This window comes from Mus caroli, unplaced genomic scaffold (genome assembly GCF_978045245.1).
Source record: "Mus caroli unplaced genomic scaffold, Mus_caroli_1 scaffold_9, whole genome shotgun sequence".
NCBI lineage: Eukaryota > Metazoa > Chordata > Mammalia > Rodentia > Muridae > Mus > Mus caroli.
In genome coordinates, this window is record NW_028227264.1 from 115,057,554 (window position 1) to 115,074,761 (window position 17,208).

The 17,208-nt window shown below is 37.3% G+C and overlaps 1 protein-coding gene across 2 annotated transcripts in view; it reads left to right on the forward strand.

Annotated features, from left to right (window-relative positions):
• The window catches only part of Zfc3h1 (zinc finger C3H1-type containing), a 47,310-nt gene that overhangs the window by 2,860 nt on the left and 27,242 nt on the right, over positions 1 to 17,208 (forward strand). For both annotated transcript variants that reach the window (XM_085843173.1, XM_021173920.3), the window contains exons 2-7: positions 2,801 to 3,217; positions 10,099 to 10,163; positions 12,955 to 13,153; positions 13,934 to 14,157; positions 15,531 to 15,651; positions 16,533 to 16,630. In XM_085843173.1, coding sequence (XP_085699299.1) covers positions 2,801 to 3,217; positions 10,099 to 10,163; positions 12,955 to 13,153; positions 13,934 to 14,157; positions 15,531 to 15,651; positions 16,533 to 16,630 — 1,124 coding nt within the window. The remainder of the gene's footprint in view (positions 1 to 2,800; positions 3,218 to 10,098; positions 10,164 to 12,954; positions 13,154 to 13,933; positions 14,158 to 15,530; positions 15,652 to 16,532; positions 16,631 to 17,208) is intronic.

Consider the following 17,208-nt stretch of genomic DNA (forward strand, 5'->3'; position numbering starts at 1 on the left):
CTGTGGTTATATAAATGGCTACTTTACAGATATTGCTTAGGAAAGAATGAGTGTAATTCTGACTCACTTAACTGATTTAGAAATGAAACATCTTGAGTATAATTTTTGTCTATTGTTACTACTTTTTAACTTAAATAGGATACATTATTTGTAACTTCAAAGAAAACAGAATAGACAAGAATCTGTGTCAGTTCTTTTTATTGTTGTTTGGAGACATGGGTTCACATTGTAGTTACTTTGGAATTCACTGTGTAGCCCGGCTGGCTCAAAGCTATGGCAGTGAACTTGCATCAGATGCCTCCCATGGATAACTGCCATTTTAAACTTGGAAATCAGATGAGCATTAACACAGTTAGCACAGCGTCTTAGATGAGGAAAGTCATCCCATTTCACTATAGGTTGCAGCTAAGGATGAAAAGTGGCTCTTCCTTTAAAACATCAGGCTTAAAAGTCATTTAAAAATCATTCTTTCTGTCTCTCTGTCCACTGTCCTCTCTCTGTGTCTCTGTCTCTCTGTCCTCCACCTCCAGTACTGAAGATTGAATCCAAGGCTTGATTACTAAAATTACACCACTGGTTCTTTTAAAATTTTGTTTGGAGAAAGAATCTTGCAAAATTGCTCCCAATTTTGTCTCAGCCTCTGTGGTATTTGGGATCAAAGGCATTTGGCACCATATGTAATACAAAAGCAGCTTTTGAAAGGTTCACCTTTAGTAATTTGAATTACGATTATGTGTATACATTCAGTCACATGAATACCCCAGGAAACCAGAGATGTCAGATTCCCCAGGGCTGGAATTACAAGGCAGTCATCAGCCTGCTGACATGGGTGCTGGGAATTGAACTCAGGTCCTTTGAAAGTGCTATATGTACACACAGCAGCTAAGCCATCCTTTCCAGCCCACACAGTTATTATGCTGTAGAGGTTTCCTTCTATCACTGGGCAATAGCATCATCAACTGGTACATAAAAACGAAAGTTAGAAGGACATCTTAACAAACTTTAGAATTAGATTAGGTAAACAGGTGTTGGCTTTGATCCTAATTATGCTGTAGAGGCCGGAGGGATTTTTTTTTTTTTTTTTAAATCTAAGACATAGTTAATGACTAACTCAATTGTTCTTACTCATTTTCAATTCTTAGGTTACTTTTTGATACATTAAATCTATTCCCTTTGCAAATGTCTTCATGCCTTTACCATGTGTTTGGTTTGTAGTAGTATAATTCTACCTTTAGATGCCTCAGCTAGAATATTGATAATTTGTGTTTATGTACACAGAATGCTTGAATGGACAGGGAGAATTAATTCTGGCTTCATTTAGGAGCTGTCTTCAGTTGCGGTCGAGTTGAAGAACAGAAGCCTTGATGCAAAGCTTCCTAAGTTGTGATGTGCAGGGGAAAGGTAAGACTGGAAAGGTAAGCATAGGTCAGAAAATGAAATGAACGCATCCATTCTAAGGACTTTGAGCGCTAATGAGAATTAAAGGAATGAGCTGAAGTTTTATAACCTATAGAGAGACTTTGGTAGCAGGTTGGGCATGGTTTGTGGACAGTAGAGAATCCCAACTACCTTATCAATTGAGATTCCTCTCATGTGGTAGGTAAAACTGGGAGTACTTTAGAATGTTTTCAATGAAAAAAAGGACTGAATTTTGACAACTGCAGGACACCATTTCAAACACTGAAGGAAAAGGAGTTAGGTAGTACTAAGAAAGTAGATAAAGGAGGAGACATGAACATCTCAGAAGCTGAGGCAACAGTGCTGGACAGTGGGAATAGGTTGCAGAGAAGTCAGGTAAAATGAAATTTGAAAATAATAGTCTATAAGCCTAGATCAGTGTCTGTTGAATTAATCAAACCTTGGTTCCATTTGGTTGGATGATAGGAAAGAAAGGTACTGAGAAACTCGTCTTTTAAGAAACGTGACTGGCTGTGTTCGAAGAGTTTTAACAGCAGGATTATTGATTTTACATTAAAGTTTGCTTTGTTTCTCAAATATTTAGCCATGAGTTCCATCTATGAATTGGTTGTCAGGAGTTTGAACATCTTCGATAGCTTTCCTATTAAATAGAAAAGACCTATGTTATGTTACAACCATTAAAAGTACAAATTTCCCAAGTTTTTACTTCTTAATTTCCAGAATGAAATTTCTATTTCTAAATTCCTATTTATGAATTGTTTGAATTAGAAAATACAATTTGAGTACCATCTAAATTTAAATTTTTGTTACATGGCGTTTATGTTAAATGTGCATGTGTTAGATTTAGCACGTGTTGAATTTTCAATTTATTATGTATTGGCTTTTTAAGAAATGTCTCTTTTATAAATTACTAATTGTGAGTGTTCATTTTTTATTTCTTTTTTTTTTTTTTAAATTTGAAATGAGAAGAAACTAGTAAACAAGAAGATTCCCTCCTGATTATCAGAAGTGTAAATTGTCAACATCTGTGACACAGTTTCTCCCCCTTCCTTCAGAAAGCATCCTTAACATCCATTGGCTTTGGGTTTTTGTAATACTTACAGAAGGAAGGATGCTACAACTTAACTACCTGTGGATTCAACTGGTAATTTCTGACACTAATGATTTTGTAAGTGGACTCTTTGTATGGATGCTTGTTAAGTTGCAATATGGGCACATAAGCAGGCATTAGCAGCACATGTGTTAAATGGAATTTAGTAATTTAAAAATATCAGTTCATCTTGAAAACTTAAGGGAGAGAAATTCGTCTATAACTTAAAGTATTTTTGTTAAATTTAACTGGAAATTTTTTGGAAACTGGTTTCCTTAATACGCTGTTCAGCCAAAAGCTTTGGAAGATCTCCATCAAGAAAACAGAATCATTCATCCAAAACTGAGAACTGTGGGGAAGAGACTTTTGAGGATTTGCTTTTAAAGTATAAGCAAATACAGCTGGAACTAGAGTGCATCAACAAGGATGAAAGACTGGCGCTGAGTAGCAAAGAAGAGACTGCACAGGAAGATCCGAAAACATTGCATTCGGAGGACCAAACAAGCACCGATAATGCTAGTATTACAAAAGACCCAAGTAAGGAAGTGGCTCCTGAGGAGAAGACACAGGTCAAAACTTTTCAGGCATTCGAATTAAAACCACTCAGGCAAAAACTGACTTTACCGGGGGATAAGAATCGGGTCAAAAGAGGGAAGGATGGAACAAGGCAGCTTTCCTTGAAATCCAGCTCTACGGATGCCAGCCAAGGTAATGTGGTGACACTGGGCGCTGGCTTTATACGCACTCTTCAGGTAGAGATCTGTAAGTGGACTTGAGTTAAGGCTCCGATTTTCCGTAAGTTCTTCTGTACTTTCGTTATCGGTCTTATTATTAGTAGTAAGTTTTGTTTACTGAGGACTTTGGTTGAGGTAGGGTTCCACGTGATGTGTAGTGGTCCAGGCTGGCCTGAAGCATGTAATCCATCTGCCTCAGCTTCCTGAGTGTTGGGATATTACAGTGTGTGCCGCCAGTCAGCTTGCTCTTCAGGTCTTAGACATGTGTTGGACAGTAAGTGATCATAGTGGGCACACTCACTGCTTTAGTGCTCTGTAAGTTTGTAAGTCTTTAAGGTTTATTAGGTAAAGAAAGTTTTCACCCCATTTCACCCCTAGTTTGAAAAATTTTAATTTGTGAATAGATTTTACAGTATAGCCTTCTTTTTCATCATTGATGAGTTTTTAATTTCTTTTAGTTAGTACTACAAACTATTAATTGATTTTGTAGTGTTTAAACTGCCTTTTTATATCAGTTAATTTAAATATTTTGTTTTTAAAAATCCTTATTTAGTATTTTCTTTATTAAGATATAATTTTTATGCAATAAAATGTACTTTTTACTATATAGTTTCTCTAAATTTTGACTTATGTAGACAGTTGAATAATAATAACTGATATTCATCACTAGCCATTACAGTTAAGTTACATGCCTATTTATCTTTATAATATTTTTCTTGTATGTGTGTATGGTCCTTGAGTGTCATCAGCAGACTTGTACGACAAGCACTTTACCTACTGACTTAATCTTATTATCCCTATTCCTTTAATACTTAACAGGTCTCTTAATCCTTAGTCCATCTGGTGACCACTGGTCTGCTCCTAGGATTTTCCAGAGTAATATAAATTGTAACATATTGTTTGCTTGCTTATTTATTTACATTATTGAGGATTAGACCAAGCAATTTATTGCTGAGTGAGATTCTCAACTCTTATTTTTACTTTCTGCTTTATAGTAGAAATAGGCAGGGTTTCACTAAATTACTCAAGGTAGCCTTGCCTCAATCTCAAAAGTTACCGGAATTGTAGGCTGGTACCACCAGCCCTGAATTTTGATTCTAGGCTTTTTTCCCCTTCACATAGCACACTGTTTGAAATTCATCCATGTAGTTTTGCATATCTCTAGTTCATTCCTGATCTTAATTGCTGAGTAGTGTTCCCATGTAGTCATCCACAGTGTTATGCATATGAGAGAGGGATGTTTGTATTTTTTTTTAAAAAAAGATTTATTTATTTTATATGAGTGCTTGCTCTGTCTTCAGGCACACCAGAAGAGGGTGTCGGATCCCTTTACAGATGGTTGTGAGCCACCATGTGATTGCTGGGAATTGAACTCAGGACTTCTGGAAGAGCAGTCAGTGCTCTTAACTGCTGAGCCATCTCTCCATCCTGGGATGTTTGTATTTTAATATAAAGGTTGGCAAGTGATTCATCTGGTCTTCTAACTTTAATACCCCGAATCCCTGTTTTCCTTGCCAAATTTTAATGTAACGTTATGATATCCATAAAATGAATTAAGGTTGGTTTCTGAGCTCTTATAAAGAGTAGTTTAAGATTAGAATCATACCTGGAATATGTAGTGAACTTTGCCAGTAAAAATGCCTGGGTTTTGGATGGAGGGTTTTTTGTTTTTTGTTTTTTTTTTTTTCTTTTCTGGGATATTGGTTTTGGTTCTTGTTGCATTGGAGATTGAACCCATGGCCTGACACATGCTAGAAAACTTTGTATGACTAAGCTATCCCTCCATCTTTATATTTTGATTGATATAAAGATCTATTAAGTTTTATTGAAAATTTGCCACTATGATGGTGAATTTGCTGTTTGTATGTTAAGAGGCAGAGTTTTATGTTGCCCAGGCTAGCCTTGAACTCTTTGCCTCTAGTGTCCTGCTGTAACTTTCCAAGAAAGTGGTATGCACTAGGACTCTTGATAAGGACAGCATTTTTGTGTGTGATTATGTATCAAACTCAGTACCTACCTCATGTATACAAAGCTAGGTTGTACCTGCTTGGTATTTTAATTCCCATTTCAACATTAACCCAATACAATCTTTTCAGTCCTTACCACAACACAGAAACTTTGCAGTGTTAAAGCTATATTTGGCTAGGTTGTGTACAATCCAGTTGCTGAATTCAGTGGTTTTTTTTTTTTTCCACATTTCCTTTTATTCACAAACTAATGGAGTACTTTATTCCAGGCTATTGCAAGTGTTAATGAACAAAATAATTGTTTATGCCTCCATAGGTTTGCTTTTATTTTGTACTTAACGTTTTCTAGTCTCGTTTTATTCTGCTGCTTAGGCCCATCTCTGATGCCTAGGCTCACGCAATCATCCTACTTGAGAATCTGGGTCTGTAGATGTGTAATACTGCACCCTAAAGGTCACTATGACATCAGACACTTGCATCTCAGAAAGAAACATAGCACACATGATGAGCAAATTAGTATGGAAGAAGTATCAGCAGGGTAAGTAGGATGGGAGTAGGGTATCGGGTTGAATGTTAGTAGGTTGTTCAGGATAGTGTTCATTTGAAGGTGTGATTTAAACAAAGTTTTGTAGACTGTAAGAAAGGACAGAAGAAATTTCTGGGCAAAGCATCACGGATTTTAAAGATAGACTAGCATTACTTGTCAGCTTGATAGAAATACAGAGTATTAGGCCTTTCCCAAGATCTAGTGAATTGTGAGCTTTGGAAGTAGGACTCAGTGGCCTTAATGTAGCAGATCCCTCTCTGTTGGTTTCTCATATGTCGTAAAGTGAGAATCTATAGACTGGGATAAAGACCCTACTGCAGATGGATTCCTGCCATACTTGCAAATAACAAGAAGCCATCTTACTAAGGAAGAGTGTTGGAGAGGAGATTAGAGTTGGTGTCTTAGGTTGTCTGTTGTAGACACCATGACCAAGGCAACTCTTACAAGGGACAACATTTAATTGGGGCTGGCTTATAAATTCAGAGGTTCAGTCCATTATCATCATAGCAGGAAGCATGGCAGCATCCAGGCAAACACAGTGCTGGAGAAAAAGCTGAGAGTTCTTGATTTGAAGGTAACCAGGAGGGTCTCAGAGCCCATGCCCAAAGTGACACACTTCCTCCAACAAGGCCACACCTACTCCAACAAGGCCACACCTCCTAATAGTGCCACTCCTTGGACCAAGCATATTCAAACCACAGATGGTTTTTGGAGGCACAGTATCTAGAAACATACAACTTTGGTTTTAAGTTCTGAGTGATGTGGAGCAGGAACTCTTAGAAGTTCTGTTCTGAGTAAAAGATCTCCAAAACTTACTTTTTCAAAAGATCTCTGGCTAAAGTGTTGAGAATACTCTATAGTAAAGAGAAATTTTGGTGTTTCTATAATAAGTATTTTTAACTCAGTTCTTTACTGCCCCTGACCCTTTATTTATATTTTTGGTTTGAGACACAATATCAACAAGCAGCCCTGGCTCTCTTTAGACCTCTGTAGACCATGGTGGCCTTGAACTGCAGAGATCTTTCTGCTTCTGCCTCCTAACTTCTGAGATGAAAGGTAAATACTACCACACCTGCCTCTCTTTTTCTTCTTCATTTTTTCTTTTTTGAAAGAATATTTTTTCCATTGGTAGTCATGGTACATGCCGCTGAACTCATCCCAGCATGCAGGAAGCAGAGGCTTGGTGGATGGGTCTTTTGAGTTGGAGGCCAGCCTGCCCTACAGAGAGAGGACAGGCAGGGCTATACAGAGAAACCCTGCCTTGAAAAACCAAACAAAAGAATACTTTTTCCCATGCAGCTTATTAATTTTTATGTCCTTGATTTTCCATTTTCCTGGGACATTCTTACTGTTGTTGTTTTAACTACCATCTTCATGCAGATTCCAGCTTACATGCAGTGCCAGGAGTAAGATTCAACTCCTTGGAAACTATGTAAGGCCAGTTCACATATTGGAGATTCTAGATAAACATTGAAATAATAGCAGGTCTGATAGTGCATATCTATGCTTCTACTTCTTGGGAGCTGGAGGCAGGGGAACATAGTGAGACCTTTTCCCCATCCTTCAGAAACACTGGAATAATATAGAGGCTAGACATGGTAGAATAATATAACTAACCACAAGGTCAATTTAAGCAATGACCTGCATTTATAATCTACATTCATTATATCTGAATCTCATGGTTTCTTGTTTTGCTATTGTGCTCAGAAGGTCCATTCTAATAGGTATTTGATGCTGTGCTACAAAGGAGGTTCTGCCACTCTCTACAGAAGCATGATATCTTAATTCATTCTTAGATGCTTCATGGCCAGATGAAACCCAGGATTCTCATGTATGTGGAAAATATAGTACTTTCTATACTTACTAGAAGGCTGTGTCTTTTTTTGTTAGCCTGTTTAGTTTTGTCTAATAGTTGTTACTTTGACTGTGATTGATTTTATTAACTGGTACATGTACATTTTTATCTTATTTTATTTTATTTATTGAGACGGGGTCTCATCAGGCCTGGGACTTGCTCTCTAGAGCAGACTGGCCTTCATCTGCCTGCTTCTGCCTCCCAAGTGCTGGGATTAAATAAGTTAAAAAAAAAGACTACTAAAAAACTTTTATCTGGTACATGAAAAAAAGATTGTGATCTCAGATAATAGTAGTGCATATTTACATATTAAATGAAATGCACTGTACTGTATTGGATGCGTCACTTAACTTTAAAAAAGACTGGAAGTGTGCTGGGTGAGGTCAAAGGTTCTCAGCATTTCCTATGACGACGTGATAGAGCACAGAGTGCTATTGGAACTAAGATGGGGAACTCTGGCACCAGGTGAATGGCATGGTTCAGAGCAGTGAGGTTCTGGTGTGTTAGAGGGGCGTGGCTGTATATTTCTATATGACTCAGATCATTCAGTCACAGTTTTATACATGTTCTGGTTTTATATATTCTCTCACTGTTTCTTTGAGATGAAGTTAATGCATAGGTAAATGTGAAATTTATGTTGGACTAAAATTTTTTTCTTTCCCCCCTATTTTCCTCACCCCTTCTTTCCACTTTCCTTTGTTTTTCACCAGTAGTGAGGGTGGAACCCAGTACAGTTGAGGCAAGTCATCTGAAACACTAAACCATACTCCCAGCTTTCGACAGATTCTAATACACCAGCATCATTCATTTTATAATAAGCCTTGGTTTTCTTTGTTTGTTTGTTGGGTTTTTGTTGGTTTTGTTTTTGTTTGTTTGTTTGTTTGTTTGTTTTGCTTCCCTGTTTTCTGTGAGCTGTCCAGGTTGTCTTTGAGATCACTTTGTAGTCCAGGCAGGCTTTGAACATGTTACCTTTCTTGCCAATAGTTTTTTAAGCAGCTGGATTTCAGGTCTGGGCCACCTGGCCCGAATAGAATGAATTTTATATATATAGGTTTTTGTTTTAAGTTTAGAGGAAAAGGAATCTGCCTCGGATTTGATGATTGCTTCTGTTTTATCTAGGGTGCTTGATTAATTACTCTCTGTTTATTCAGTAAGCTGTATATTTTCACCAGAGGGTTCACTTGTGCAACCAAATTAGGATGTTTAGAATACTAATGGGTTTGGTATTATGGAAAAAAACAAGCCATAAAATACTAGGTTTGCAGCTTAAACCTGCAACTTCAGTTGTGTCCCACTGAGATGTTTCCAGGTTTTAACTCTGTTAGCTCAGGTCTCTGTCTCGGCACTCCTGTAGAAGCCATTAGTGCTGTTTCTGTGTGATGTGCAAACTGCTGTAGATTGGATTTGGGATAACACTGTGGAAGTGTAGCACTAAGGTTAAAAATCTGAAAAGCTTTAATTCTGTTGCTATGTAAACTACTCCTTGTGTTCTACTAAATAAATGGCCAGTTTTATATGCATACAAAATTTATTTTTTGTTTTGCTTTGTTTTTTGAGACAGGGTTTCTGTCCTGAAACTCACTCTGCAGACTAGACTGGCCTTGAACTCAGAAATCCACCTGCCTCTGCCTCCCAAGTGCTGGGATTAGAGGCGTGTGCCACCACTGCCCGGTAACCTATAGTTGGTTTTTATTGGTTTGTCATTGTGGTTTCTCTATTTAGTAATGGTTTATTTATCTACTCCATAAATTCTATCTTATTCTTATCTATTCTAAATAATTGTTTTTAGTTCTAAAACTATTTTATCAGATTATCTTTTTTTAATACTTGAATCACTTGCCATATCAGTTTTAAAATGAGACTGGTATTACAAGCTTGGTCAGATTTATATTTTCATTGTCTGTCTGTGTCTTTCTGTCTCTCATTCATTCTCTCTCTCTCTCTCTTTCTGTCTCTCTGTCTCTGTCTCTGTCTCTGTGTGTGTGTGTGTGTGTGTGTGTGTGTGTATGTGTGTGTGTGTGTATGTGGTAAGAGGTCAATTTTGGATATTCCTTAGGATGATCGTTTGCTTGTTTTTTTTGGCAGGGTCCCTGATTGAGACCTGGGGCTGGGTCATGCTGGCTGACTGGCTAGTGAGCACCAGCTATATCACCTTGTCTACATCTTCCCAGTGCTGAGGTTACACATGCAAGCCACAGCTCCTGGCTTTTTATGTGGTTCTGGGAATCAAATTTGGCTTCTCATACTTGTCTGGCTTCCATTTTATGAACTGAGCTTTTTCTTCAGACCTTCATTGCCTTTAATTTGTGTAATTTTATTTGTATATAGTAAGAGAAGCGTATTCTTTTGTTTTGGTTGAGGGTCATGAAAACAAGGAAATAGTAAAGATACCCTTTAATATAATTTCTAATTTTAGTGTTATTTCCATTTTGGATTAATTATGGCTATATTTTAGAATATTGAAAAGATGCTATTTTATTTTAAAGGATTAGAAGATAAAGAACAAAATTTAACGAGAAGACTCAGTGCCTCAGATGTTGTATCTGAAAAGGTAAGATACTACTTCATAGGATTGAATATCTCTATATGACTTACACTTGCATTCTGTAGTCTGTTCTTTTGTTTTTATTCACTTTAGAGACTTGATCTCATTAGGTAGCTCTGGCTGGTCTCAAAATTGCCTTTACTTCCCGATTGCTGGGAGTACATGCACAATTTATAGTCTGTTATTTTGAAATTATTGCTGTGACTTTATTTAGACACTCTGGAGAGTTGTCTCAGGGTTTCTTCCCACGTAAGTCTAAACTCTATTCCTGATGTGCAGTTCAGATCTATAAGTGATCTTTTTGTTCATTGTTTCTGAATCATTTAATTTTGATTCAGAGTTTATCTTCCAAGTTGTTTTGTTTTGTTTGTTTGTTTGTTTGTTTGGTGTGTGCGTTCTATATTCTCTTTAATAATGGAATTGGTTGATCTTGATCTGGAATCACATTTTAACTAATACTAACTGGAAGAAATGTTAGCTGAATGAGTTCTTTGGCTTTTTGTGCTCCTCCCATGATTTAATGTCATGTATTCTCTGGGTTGTTGTAAAGCTTTAGTAAAATAAAGTACAGAAGTATCAAAACATTGTTTAAAATTTAATACATATCGAGTATTGAGTAACTCAAGCCTTTTTATAGGTCTGAAATATTTGCAATTTCAGTTGTGATTTCAGTTTGTTGTTATGAATAAACTGAAATGATTCAAAGTCTGGGAAAGATGGTCCTGAATTTGGGAAGGATAATGTGACAGTGAACACGCACACTCATAAATATTTGTTTTTTTTTTATTATACTCACAGTAACCATATGAAGTAAGTTGACATGTTTCATAAGAAAGATACATTTAGATAGGTTAAAAGACTAAATTTATGTAGGAATTAGATGTCAGAGCAAGAACTGAATGAGATCCTCTGAGCCCTATTTCCATGATTTTGATTTTAAGTAGCTACTTTAAATACCATCTGTAATTCTTTACAGCATCAGTGATACTTCCTTCTTTCCAAGGGGAGTCATTGCATAGAGTAATCTCAGTGAAAAATGGTGATAACTTTTTTGGTAAAATCTAAATCTGTATTTAACAGTAGAATCTTATATTTAAAAATGAAAATGTTTCATAATTGCACTATTCAGTATGGTAGGTATGAATAGTAGCACACATGATCTACGAAAATGTGGGCTGAAGAGATGGCTCAGCAATTGAGAGTTCTTGGTATTTGGTTCTCAGCACCTGTACTGGGCACCTCACAACCACCTGTACCTCCAGCTTCAGAGGATCTGACACCCTTTGCTGACCTTTGAGGGTGTCTGCATCTATTATTTAGAACCCAGTGTGGTAGTATAGGTTTGTAATTTCACCAGTCAGGAGATTGAGCCTAGAAGGGTTGTGTACTCAAGGGTAACCTGAGCTCTGCAGTGAACTCAAAATTCATGTCTAACTTGGGCTCTATGGTTAATTGAGAGAAACTACCAGATAAACAGATGTGGTGTTAACTTGTCGTTTTCAGCAGTGAAAGGGGAAATACTAAGGCGAGTCATTAGCCAGCAGTCACTGTTTTCTTTATACTTGCAAATAAAAATAGTTGGAGTTTAAGAAAAATATAGTTATACAATACCAATTAGAAAAAGCTATGTGAATCTTAATGTATTGGAATATGAAACTATTCTTTCTCTCCCTAATTTTAAAAGGATTCTCCAAACCTCTTTTTTGGTTTTTGTTTTGTTTTGTTTTGTTTTGAGACAGGGTTTCTCTGTGTAGCCCTGGCTGTCCTGGAACTCACTCTGTAGACCAGGCTGGCCTCGAACTCAGAAATCCGTCTGCCTCTGCCTCCCGAGTGCTGGGATTAAAGGCGTGCGCCACCACTGCCCAGCTCTCCAAACCTCTTAATCCATGATCACCTAAGAAGTTTCACTGAAGAGTTGCTTGGTATTTTCAGTTAGTCACGTGTCAGGGAAAGTGTGTAGATGGAGAGCAGGCTAATTTTCTAAAGCCACTTCAGTTATAGTTAGTAGGAATAGGAAGTTCTGGTGAGCTGGTCTAGAGTGGGCAGAAAGACAAGATTTTTGATGTTTTCACTGTAAAGAGGAAATAGTGGTTGAGATGATGGATCTGATTGAAATGTCACAGTATGTGCACACATGGAGACAGCACAAGTACCCGTCAGTTTGTATAGTGTTGATGCAGTGTAGTTAAAAACCTGAAAGGTAGAGTGAGAAATTAGCAGTCACTTTATACTTAGAAAACACGTTGGAGACCTGTGCTTCTCAGATATCCTAGTTTAGTTTCTTTGAAGCAAAGTGGGTATTCAAATAAGACATTCAAATGCAAACTAATGAGAACATCTCTTTCCACCTGTAATGTTTTTTGACCCCATTGGCAAATTTTTTATTAGATATTTTCTTTATTTACATTTCAGATGTTATCCCGAAAACTTAACATTGCCTTGGAATTGTAACGTGGTCCTTAGCGTTCTTGTACCACAGCCTGATGAGTCAGTCCATTCTTCACTGCTGGCTTGCTGTCGTTGCATCTTAAATGTTGTCCAGCTCTTTAACGTTCCTCTTCTGCTTCATGTCTGCATATTTACATACAAACTAATAATTTCTACCAATTGACTTTCTGTTTATATTGTAAGAATTGCATTAGTTTTAGTTTATAGGAGGGAATTAACTTTTTGTTGTTTTATCCAATTTTCCATTTAAATATTTTATTTTGATGCTAACATTACATTTTAATTAAGTTGGTGAGAGATTCAAGTTGGCAAATGTTTAAAGTTTGTAACACTTTTTTCTGTTTTAAAGAAACTTGGTGAAGAAGAAGAGGAACTGTCTGAGCTGCAGCTTCGCCTGTTGGCTCTTCAGTCGGCTAGTAAGAAATGGCAGCAGAAAGAGCAGCAGGTGATGAAGGAGAGCAAAGAAAAACTGACCAAGACCAAAACTGCACAGCAAAAGGCCAAAACCAGCACGAAAGCACACTCGACCAAGAAAGTGAGCGCCACAGGTGATGCGCTTTCTTAAACTGTTGGAATTGAACTAGTGTAATGTGTAGTTTCTAGTTTTCATTTCGGACTTTTTTTTTTTTTTTAAAGAAAATTGCTTTTCTCTATAATAAAAATCAAATCAAAACAAACCTAAACCAGAAATTGAAGTCAAAACAAACTTAAAAAGAAAGCTAATCTCTCTCTCTCTCTCTCTCTCTCTCTCTCTCTCTCTCTCACACACACACACACACACACACACACACACACACACACAACTCTAAAAAGCCAAACACTTCACAAACGATGTGGAGCCTGGTTTTGCATTGACCAGCTGCTCTTGGGCATGAAACCTGTAGGGTTGGGGAGAGGCGGTGAGAACATAAAGTTGGGTAGGATCAGAGAGGGAAAGGGTAATAATGGAACCATGAAAACGTATGAAAAGTTTTTTTAAGTAAAAACATTTTATGTGTATGGGTATTTTGCCCACATGTATGTGTCTGAATCATGCCATGTTTGGTGCCTGAGGAGGCCATGAGAGCACCTGGAATTGGAGTTACAGATGATTGTGAGCTAAGAATTGAACCTGGGTCTTCTTGTTCTTAACCACTGAGCTCTCTCTCCAGTCCTATATTCCAGGAAATTTAGCATTTGGGAAATGACATAATTCTGACTTGGATGTGAATTCTGTTATCAGTAGGACTAAGGGAGGACTGACTGCCCTGGTAGTTAGCGATATAAGAACCCTGCCTGAGTTTTCACCTTTAGTTGGGAGATAACTGACACTCTGCTCTCATGGGAAGCTAAACAAGCACTGCGGAAGCAGCAGACAAAGGCGTGGAAGAAACTCCAGCAGCAGAAAGAGCAGGAGAGACAAAAAGAGGAGGATCAGCGGAAACATGCTGAGGAAGAAGAGAGGAGGAAAAGAGAAGAAGAAATCAGAAAGATCCGAGACCTTTCCAACCAGGAAGAGCAGTACAATCGGTTCATGAAGTTGGTTGGTGGGAGGAGGCGAGCAAGAAGTAAAGTAAGAGCTGCCACATCAAATGTGCCAACATTTACAATTATACTCGTGCATGCATGTATTCGTTTTCTGAGGGTCAGAACACTTGTACCGTAGTGCAGGAGTCAGTTTTGTCATGTGGGTCATAGAGATTGAGCTCTGGTCATGTGCTTGGCAGTCACTGAGCCACCTTATTGGCCCAGAATGTTTGTTTTTAAGTGTTATTTTAAAGATCCAATTAGCTAAGGGGAACGAAACACCTTATGTTTGATAGAGCGTCTATTGATAGTCCTTTCTCCTCTCTGCTTGATGTAGTATGTTCAATCTTTGTGTCTGTCTTCTTCAACCACTTCTCCACTTTGTGGTATTATGGACTTTTAAAAAGATTTTACTATGACTTTATTGCCCCTGACTATTTAGTATTTAGTCTTTGCCATGTGTTGACCATTGTGTTTTTGTATGTTACTGACAATGACTGAGTGAGCCATTTCCTTTCTGGGTTGTTGTCAGGAGAAATAAGCTGGAAGAGTTGATGTTTGACCTGGTATTATTAACAGTGATGATATTTTTGGAGTTTTGAACTTTTAAGAATACAGTCATGATTATATTAACTAAATGTAGAGGTTTTTAAAAAGTAAGGGTTCTTTAAGGAGAGAATCTAGGGGAAGCTTTCTTTAGGCAAGGATTATAAAATTTATAATTAAGACCCTTACAATAGAATATTTGTCTAGAGATAAATACCGTATTATTTGTACTTTATTTTCTCTGCCTGCATATGTTTTTCTAGTTTTTGTCATAAACTCTGGGAGTAAAACATAAGATATAAAAAGCATAGCATATACACATGCCAATCGTCTATAGTTTTCAGATACAATTGATTCACTTATAACTAAAATATTGTTGACTTTTCAGTGTGTATTTACTTATATGCATGCCTGATGCCTGTGGAGGCTAGAAGACATTGGGTCCTCTAGAACTGGAGTTACAGGCAGTTGTGAGCTACCATGTGGGTGGTGAGAATTGGCCAGCACTCTTAACCACTGAGCCATTTCTACAGCTCCTATTCTTTACTTAAAAAAAAAAATCTGATATTATATTGTAATGCCTAAATGACCATTGTCCTATTAGTTTCATGCCTAAACCATAATGGCTATAAGAACTTTGTAATCTGATTTTGGTTTTTAGAGGAATCCAATTACTTTAATGGCTTAGACAGTGAGGAAATTCATCTGTATAGATAACATGACAGTCAGAGATACTTTGCAGATTTTATGCCATGTGCAAACCTCATAGAATCATTCTGATTTGGGGTATTTTCTCCTAAAACATAGCCATCTACTCTTGTGATAAGTAGCCCAAGAATAGCCTAAGAAAATGTTTGCTGTATACTTACTTAGTCTTCAGATCCTGACCTGAGGCGATCCTTAGAAAAGCAGTCTGACAGTGGAGGAGGCATATATCAATATGATAACTACGAAGAAGTTGCTATGGATACAGATAGTGAAACCAGTTCTCCAGGTAGGAGCCAAAACTTTGAAACATTTTATAATTACAATTAAGCTACTCCAACCTTCAAAGAAATGTCTTAATGAAGTTGAGATTTATTGATGACTTTTATATAATAACTGTAAAAACTTAGAGTAAATCTCTGTTGTATAGTTTAATCTTTATTTTCAAATGTGCTTTTCTAAAGAGAATTAAAACTTAAGAAACAGTTTTACTTCTAATTTATTTCCCTTTATTTTATGTGCATTAGTATTTTGCCTGCATGTATGTCTATATGAAAGAAAGTGTCAGACCTTGGAGTTACCGACAGTTGTGAGCTGCCATGTGAGTGCTAGGATTTGAACCCAGGTCTATCTGGAAGGCCAGTGGGTGTTGTTAACTGCTGAGCCTTCATCTCTCTAGGCCCGAGGCTCTAAATTAAAAAGCTTTGTTTCAACTCTGTTGAGTATTTGATCTAAGTGACTTTATGAATTCTAGGATTGAAGCTGTGAGCCACCATGCTCAGGGAGTTTTTCTTGATACTCAGATATGATTGACCATAAGAGACCTATTCTCTTAGTGATTTTAAACACTTGCACCTGAGGCAGGAGAAACACTACAGATGACCTTTGAGAAGCTGGAGGACTCAGGAGTGCCTGGGATTGTAGGCATACAGTGCCTAGCAAAACATGAATTTTGAGGAATTAAATGCCAGCTTAAAAGAAACTTTTAACTTTATCATTTAAGGACAATTTTATATGGTTCGAGAAGGATGCATAGGAGTTTAAATTTTATCATAAACTTATGAGATATAATTTCCACTCTACCTAGGTGTATGTCTCCTCAAGCATACCGATACCTTTAACACCCCCTGTTGAAGCACTTTACTAAACTTGTGTCTTTCTTTCAAACAGCGCCTTCACCAGTACAACCACCATTTTTTCCTGAGTGTTCACTGGGGTATTTTTCTTCAGCACCGTCTGTTTCTTTGCCCCCACCAGCTCAGGTTTCAGTAAGTAAAAACTGAGTGATTTCAGAGAAATTACTGTGCATCTTCAAATGTGTCTTGGGAAACTGGCATGAACTGTTTGGTTTGAAGAGTTCTTAAAAATCATTATCACTATTTAGAATTAATAGCTAGAAATACGTAGACTCCTTTGCCTCCTGAATGCTGGGATTAAAGGCATGTGCTACCATGGTTCGCCTGGAACTTTTTTTAATGAATTAAGATTTAAATAAGATACTTGTTGTTCTCTGGATTAATATCTTTATGTTTTACTTGAAAATCAAGCAGAAGAAGCATATTATCTACAAAAATTGAATCTTTATTTGATTTTTAAAATGCACATGCTCGCGTGTGTGTATATACATGTGTGTCTGTGTGCACATGCTGCAGCCCACACATGGAGGTCAGAGCACAACTTTGTTTCTCTCCTTCCACAGCTCGGGTTCTAGGGACCTGCTTTAACCATTGAACCATCATGCCAGCTCTGATCTTTAAAACTATCAGTCACCCTGCTTTTGTTTTGAGACAGGGTCTCACTATATACTCCTGTGGCCTGTAACTTAATGTTTAGGTGAGAGTGGCCT